This window comes from Penaeus monodon, chromosome 3 (assembly GCF_015228065.2).
Source record: "Penaeus monodon isolate SGIC_2016 chromosome 3, NSTDA_Pmon_1, whole genome shotgun sequence".
NCBI lineage: Eukaryota > Metazoa > Arthropoda > Malacostraca > Decapoda > Penaeidae > Penaeus > Penaeus monodon.
The window spans coordinates 4774816-4782765 of record NC_051388.1 but is presented as its reverse complement, the minus strand read 5'-3'; the positions used below and the strand labels follow the sequence as shown (position 1 = coordinate 4782765).

Sequence of the window (7950 nt, the reverse complement as noted above, 5' to 3'; positions counted from 1 at the left end):
GGGGGGTGGGATGATTTGGGGGGGGAAAGGGGAGAGAAGAGAGGGGAAAAGGGGAGAGAGAGAGAGAGAGAGAGGGGGGGGAAAAAGAGGAGAGAGAGAGAGAGGAGGAGAAAGAAAGAGGGGGAAGAGAGAGAGAAAGAGAAAGAGGTGATGTTACCGATGTCGCGAGAGAGAAAGTTGGTGATGATATTGGTGTGGACGGAAGAGTGGTGTTGATACTGATGTAAAAGTAATGACACTGATGTAAAGAAAGGCCCTTTTGATAACATCGATGTCACAAAAAATTTGGGTGATGACCAGGGTTTCAAAAAAGTTGGGGATAACACTAGTAAAAAAAACGAGGGGGTGATGCCCGGGAATAAAAAACGCAATGATGTGAACTATAAAAAAAAACGGGGGTTAAATGACCTGGAATAAAAAACAATAAAAAAACAAACGGTGATGAATAGGCGAAAGAAGAATTTCCAAAATTTAACGGGAAAAATCGACGCTCCGCCAAGCTTTTGCAGAAATTTTCTTTTTCGTAGATATGAGTCTAAGAAAGATGATGAGTGAGATTAGTGATGATTGTGATGCATAATGGATGAGTTAGGAATGAGTAAATGATGAGTAATTGATGAGTGAGAGATGAATAGATGACGAGTAAAGGGTTGGGTAAATGATGTGTGACTGAGGAATCACTGATAAATGTGATAAAAAAGGAATGAATTGATAAAGATTAAATAATGAGTAACTGACGAGTGAGTGATGAACGAGTGATGAGTTAGCGATGAGTAAGTGATGTGTGGGTGATGATCAAATGATAGTGATATGTAAGAGATGAATAAATGGTACATAATGAATAAATGATAAGTCCTGAATAAAAGTGAATAAAAATAAGTGGTGAGTAAATGATGAATTAGAGATGGAAGTGACTCGTATGTGTTGCAGAAGGAATAATTAGATAATGATAGGTAATGAGTGAGTGATGAGACAATGAATAATAAGTAGTGAGTAAATGAAGAGTTAGTGATGAATACGACGAGTAAGCGGAATGTAATGGATGAATAGATAGTGAGCAAATGATGAATAAGGGATAAGTATGTCTAAGTGATGAATGAATAATGAGTAAATTATGAAAAATTGGTGAGTAAATGATGAGTAAATGACTAAATGATGTATATGATAAATAAGAGATGCCTAAAGAGTTACGAGTGAGTGCAAATGAGTGAGTGACGAGGGAATGTGAGTGATAAGTGAATTGTGAGTAAATCACGTGTAGGTGATGAGCAAGTGATGAGTCAATAAGTTGTAAGAGACGAGGAAATGGTGAGTAATTACGAACGTGACGAGTAAGTGATACATAAGTGTCGAATAGATGGTGAGTAAACCGTGAAAAAATTGGTGAATGGTGAATAATAATAATAATAATAATAGTTATAATAATAATAATAATAATAATAATAATAAATAAGATAATAATAATAATGATAATGATAATAATAGAAATAATGATAATAATAATAGTAATAATAATAATAATAATGTATATACATATATAATAATATATACATATATATATTTTTTTTTAGATTAATTACAATAAATAGTGAAATGATAAATTCATGAATAAAGGCGGAAATAATTATTCAAAAGAGTCATTAATAAACATTTCTTCAACTGTTGGCGTGTTGACTGCAACGGACAAGTAAAACGCTCGTAAATATTTGTGTTTGGAATTTTAAAAAGATGTAATTTAAAAATGTACAAATTTTTTTTTTTGCATAAGGGCATTCAGTCAACCTCTTTCATTTCTTTGGCATCATCATCTCTTTCTCTATCTCCTTCTCTCCCTTTCTCTCTCTTCTTCTCTTTTTCTAGTTATATTATAATTAAATATATAATATATAAATATATATATAATATATATAAATATATAATATATTAAATAAACAAAAAACACACACATATATGCACCACACACCACAACACACACACACACACACAAAAACACAAAAAAAAACACAACAACACAACACACACAATTTAAAAAACACACATACCACCCAAAACACACACAACACCACACACACCCACACAAAACAAAAAAAAAAACCCAAAAAAATATATATATATTAATATAATATATATATAAAATATATATATATATATATTTAAAAATTTTTTATAATATTTTATATTTTAAAAAAATATTTTAATATTAAAATATATATATAATATATATATTATATATTATATATTTAATTTTATATATATATATATATTATATATAAAAGAAAATAAAACTATTTTTTTTTTTTTTTTTAAATTTTTTAATTTTTAAAACACACCCCTTTCGCAAAATTTTTTTCTAACTTTCTAAGACAACTTCCCACCTTCTCTCGCACTTTGCAAACACGCTCAAACTCCTTTCGTAAAAACACCAACGCTCTCCCGTTTTCGCCCCTCGTGTATGAAGGGCCGTTTTTTTGACATGAAACGAAAATTTTCTCTCTCTCTCTCCTCTCCCCCTCTCTCTCTCTCTCTCTCTCTTCTCTCTCTCTCTTTTTTTCTTATTTATTTAATTTTGTTTTGTTTTATTTTTCTATCTTTGACTTTTCTCTTCTCAAAATTCCTCTAAGGCTCTGTGTGTCTGCCTCTTTTTTTCTCTCTCTCTTCCTCTCATTCTGCTGCTTTTTCTCCCTTTTATCTCCGTCTTCTCCCTCTGTCTTTCTTTCTCTTTCCTCTCTCGTTGTCTCTTTCTTTTACTTTTTTTTTTCCACTTTTTTTTTCTTCCATTCTTCTTTCTTCTATCTATTCTATCTATCTATCTTTATCTGTTTCACTCTCCCTTTCTTCCTTACTCTCTCTGTCTCTTTCTCTCTAGTATGGTTTTGTGCACGTTTCTACAGGGTCGTGTGCTTGTTTTGGGGTGGTGGTGTTTGTGTGTGTGTTCGTGCGTGTGTGTATGTTTTCTGCTTTTTTGTCTTATTTAGTTTTGTGTTTACGGGGGTTCTGATGGTGTGGCGCGGGTGTATGATCGTTGTTTTTCGGGGATCCCGTGTGACCCCGCCTGTAGGTTCCCTCCTCCTCCCTTTAAATAAGGGCAACAAAACTTGTTCCCGCCCCTACACCGCTAACTTATCCCTCCTTCCTTTCTACGGACGCTAATCAACTCTCTCTTCTCTCTCTTCTAACTTCTTTCTCTGCTTCCATCCCCTTTAAAGGCAGATCCAAGTTTTTTTTCTCTTCTCTCTCCCTTTCTCTCTCTCCCCCCTCTCCCCCCTTTTCCTCTTTCTCTTTTCTCTCCCCCTCTTGCTTTTTTCTCTCTCTAAAGATTATGCTAACTTGTCTTCCTTAGCTCCTCAAACACCGGCCAAGTTATCCTTTCGAAAAGAAGCTGCTAAGTTCTTCTTCCCTGCTACACTTCATCCCTTTTTAACTTTTTCCCCCAGTTCTCTCTCTTCTCTCCCGGGTTTTTTCTCATCTCCCCCTTTTTCATTAAGAACCATTTTCTCCGTTTTACGTTTTTCCCCCCTTCTGCCCCCTTTTCTCTCTTTCTTTTGTTTTTTTTCTCGTATGCTTCTGTTGTCTTCTTTCTTCTTCTTTTCTCTCTCTCTCTCCTTCCCCCCTTCCCCCTTCTCTCCTTTTTCTCCCTTTTTCCCTTGTTCCCTCTTTTCTCTTTCCTTCCCCCTTCCGTTCCTTTTCCCCCCCCCCCCCCCCCCCCCCCCCCCCCCCCCCCCCCCCCCCCCCCCCCCCCCCCCCCCCCCCCCCTCTCTCTTTTTTCTTTCTCTTTCTCTCTCTCTCTCTCTCTCTCTTTCTCTCTCTCTCTCTCTCTCTCTCTCACTTACTCTCCCTCCCAACCCCCTCCCACTCCACCCTCACCTTCCCTTCCCTCCCTTTCCCTTTCCCTCCCTTTCCCCTCCCTTTCCCTTTCCCTCCCTCTCCCTTTCCCTCCCCTCCCTTTCCCTCCCCTCCCCTCCCCTCCCTCCCTCCCTCCCCTCCCCCAAGAGCACCAACTTCTCTTTCGCAAACGCAGCTGAATCATCCGTCTTTCTTTTCCCACCACTAAGTTACCTTTTTCCTCCAGACCTTCCTAAATTCTTCCTTGCCCTTTAAACACTGCGCCGAGGTCCTCTCTCTCTCTCTCTCTCTCTCTCTCTCTCTCTCTCTCTCTCTCTCCCTCTCTCTCTCTCTCTCTCTCAGCATCACCATCGTTATCATCTCCTTTTTCTTACTGTTTTTCTTTTCATTATTATTATTTCTCTTCTCCCTTTCCTTGGTTTCTTCATTTCCCTCTTTTTTCTTCTCCTCCTCCTCCTCCACCTTCATCTCCTCCCTCTTCATCTTCATCTCCTTTTTTGTCTCTTTCTTCTCCATCTTCTACTTCTTTCCTCTTTCTTCTTCTTCATTCTTTTTCTTCTTTTTTCCCACTTTTCTCCTTCTTATTTTCTCTCTCTCTTCTTCTTCCTTCCGTAATACGCCTAGCCGTTCTCTCTTCATTCTGTCTCCACCCTCCCCCCTCCCCCTCCCCCTTTCCTTATTTACTATTCACCGTCTTTTGATAAATGCAGAATGAGTGTTAATGAGGATGAATAATTCCACAAGAGAATATCGCATTTTCATCAAAATTACGTAATATGATATCACATTTTCACCAGAAGTGAACGAACTCTGATGTAGATATTATATATACAAATTCAGTGGCCGTCCCTTTCATCGCAGAATATCTCATTCTATTCAGACTTTTTTCTCTCTCTCTCTCTTTCCTTCTCTCCTTCATCTTCTCTCTCTCTCCCTCTCTCTCTCTCTCTCTCTCTCTCTCTCTCTCTCTCTCTCTCTCTCTCTCTCTCTCTCTCTCTCTCTCTCTCTCTCTCTCTCTCTCTCTCTCTCTTCTCTCTCTCTCCCATCTCTCTCTCTTCTCTCTCCCCATCTCTCTCTCTCTCTCTCTCTCTTCTCTCTCCTCTTCCTCTCCATTTCTCTCTCATCTCCTCTCCTCCTCTCATCCATCATCAATCACTCTCTCCTCCTTTCTCCTCAATATTCAATTCTTCAAACTACTTATACCATTCCCCTTTCTCCTTCCTCCTCTCACCAGCCATCTCCTCCTCTCTCTCTCGTTCTCTCACTCACCGTACGCTCATCTTCTTCCTCTCTCTCGCCCATCCCTCACTGCTTCTCCCATACATCATCCATCATCATCAAGTTATCCACCCCAGAAAGAAAAAAGAAGAAGAAAAAGACAACTAACAACCCTTCCTTTATTCTCTCCCCCCCCCCAACAGACACGCCAGATTCCAACCCCCGCGTAACAGGGTTGGAGTCTACGTACAGGGAAGGAGAACCGGTAGCGCTCAATTGTACTTCGCTCAGGTCTCGGCCCCCTGCGAAGCTGGCTTGGTCCAACAACAATCACAAGGTAGGTGGAGGGGAGAGGGAAAGAGGGAAGAGAGAGAGAGAGAGGGAGAGAGAGAGAGAAAGAGAAAAAGAAAGATAGATAGATAGATAGATAGAGAAGAGAGAGAGAGAGAGAGAGAGAGAGAGAGAGAGAGAGAGAGAGAGAGAGAGAGAGAGAGAGAGAGAGAGAGAGAGAGAGAGGTGGTGATTTAGATAGATAGATAAAGAGATAGATAGACAGATAGACAGATAGATATGTAGATAGAAAGATTATATATATATATATATATATATATATATATATATATATATATATATATATATATATATACATATATATATATGCAGGTAGACTGATTGATAAATAACGATAGATATATTGGTAGATAGATAGATAGATAGAGATAGGTAGGTAGATACGTAGATAGCAAGATAAGCATAGATAGACAGTATCTAGTAAGATAAAAAGCGATAGATAAACAGACAGATAGATTGATAAAGATAGATAGATCGATAGACAGATATAAATAGATAAATAGATGGATAGATAGATAGATAGATAGATAGATAGATAGATAGAGAGTCAAAAAAGAGCAAGTGAAAATACCACAGCTTCTTTTTAAATCAAATTCCACCAACATTATAAAAAAAGACAAAAAAAGAGAGATAAAAACAGTTTAAAAATCCAAAAACCATTATTTCGAAAGCCCATGAAATAAGCGACTCAAAAGGGAGTCACCAGTTCGACACCCCCCCGAAGAGGCATTCACAGGCACTCCACTCAGGGTACAATTCTACAAGCACGGAATCTACTGCGCTACAACCCTCGCTAATGCCCCTGATGAAGATGCTTTCGCCTCCTCAGGACGTGCTTGCGGGTGCCATTGTGCCACCCCGAAGACGCCTCCGAACTGAGAGAATTAAATAAACTGTCTCGAGCCTTACATAATTTGTGGGACCGGCGCGAGGTTGCTGTGCGTCCTCTTGGCTGGGTGGTTTCGCTCGCTGTGTGTGCGGAGCGCGTTGGTGCTCTGTCTGGCTGTACGTTTGTGTGCTGGGATGTCTTTCTGGTCGTCTCTCTGTCTCTGTTTTATGTCTGTCTGTTTGTATGTGTGTATGTCTGTCTTTCTTTCCTTTTTCTTTCTTTCTTTCTCTCTCTCTCTCTCTCTCTCTCTCTTCTCTCTCTCTCTCTCTCTCTCTCTCTCTCTCTCTCTCTCTCTCTCTTTCTGTCTACCTATATATATATAACCATCTATTCATTTATCAATCTATTTATATGAAACTCTCTTTCTCGCTCTCTTTCCTGGGATCTCTTTATCTCTTTAATTCTCTCTCTCTCTCTCTCTCTCTCTCTCTCTCTCTCTCTCTCTCTCTCTCTCTCTCTCTCTCTCTCTCTCTCTCTCTCTCTCTCTCTCTCTCTCTCTCTCTCCTCTCTCTCTCTCTCTCTCTCTCTCTCTGTCTCTCTCTCTCTCTTTCTCTTTCTCTCTTGTGATACGCTGAGTGTCATGAGTTATGTCTGAATTTCGAAATGATAAAACGAACTGTATCGTTAAGAGTAATAGCATCGGAAAGGTTCGTTTGATCTTTTGAACGACAAACTTTACATTTGGCAGAAAGTTACACGTGTTTTAATATACGATGGAGCTTTCTTTGCGAATATTATGCGTTTCTTTTTTCTTCTTTTACCCGGAGTGCTTCCTTACGGATTGAATTGGCGGAAAGTTATCCTCGTTAGATGTTTCGAATCATAAACAAACGGGTCTAAAGGTATTCCGCTCATGCACACACACACACACACACACACACACACACACACACACACACACACACACACACACACACACACACACACACACACACACACACACACACACCCTTGCGTCACTGACCTTACGCGAACGACCACGCAAGCCGTTCGCGGATCGCCCATCTGCATGCGGATCGACGGCTGCATCCATCCACTTCAAGACGAACGCGGCGAAATGCTCTCACACATCTCCTTCGCGTCTTCCGCTGATGTCTCGAACTCCCCGGAGCTGCTGTCGCCGGCTGTGACTTCATTTTTGGAGACGTCGCCGCTTCCTCTCGTTTGCTGCAACGGCGACGGCGCAGGGGACCGACCGCGTGCTTGGGCGTGCGTGCTTGTGTGTTATATATATATATATATATATATATATATATATATATATATATATATATATATATATATATATATATATATATATATATATGTTTGTGTGTGTGGTGTGTGTGACATCTTGCGGGGATACCGATCACCGCTCGTAGGGGGAGGGGGAGGCAGGTAATGAGAAGGGGAAAGGGGGGGGGGGTGAGGTTGAAGGGAGGGGAAGGGAGCCCGGAGAAGGGGAGAGGGAGGAGAGGAAACAGAAGGAGAGTGGGAGTGAAGCAGAGGAGAGGGGATAGAGAGGGAAGGGGTAGGGGTTAGGGATATTGGAGGAGGGATCGCGGTGAGGGAGATGAGGCTGAGCACAAGGAAGGTAGAAGGGGAGGTGGGGAGGGGGGAGAGGGGAGAAAGGGGAAGAGGGGCGGGGGAAAGGGGAATGGAGGGAGAGG

General features: G+C 40.5%; 1 protein-coding gene across 1 annotated transcript in view; it reads left to right on the top strand.

Annotated features, from left to right (window-relative positions):
* LOC119590861 overlaps positions 1-7950 on the top strand; it is a gene marked incomplete at its 5' end in the record, with an annotated part of 56767 nt that overhangs the window by 32855 nt on the left and 15962 nt on the right. Inside the window, 1 exon segment of the mRNA XM_037939623.1 lies at positions 5265-5398. Within this exon segment, the coding sequence (XP_037795551.1) occupies positions 5265-5398 (134 nt within the window).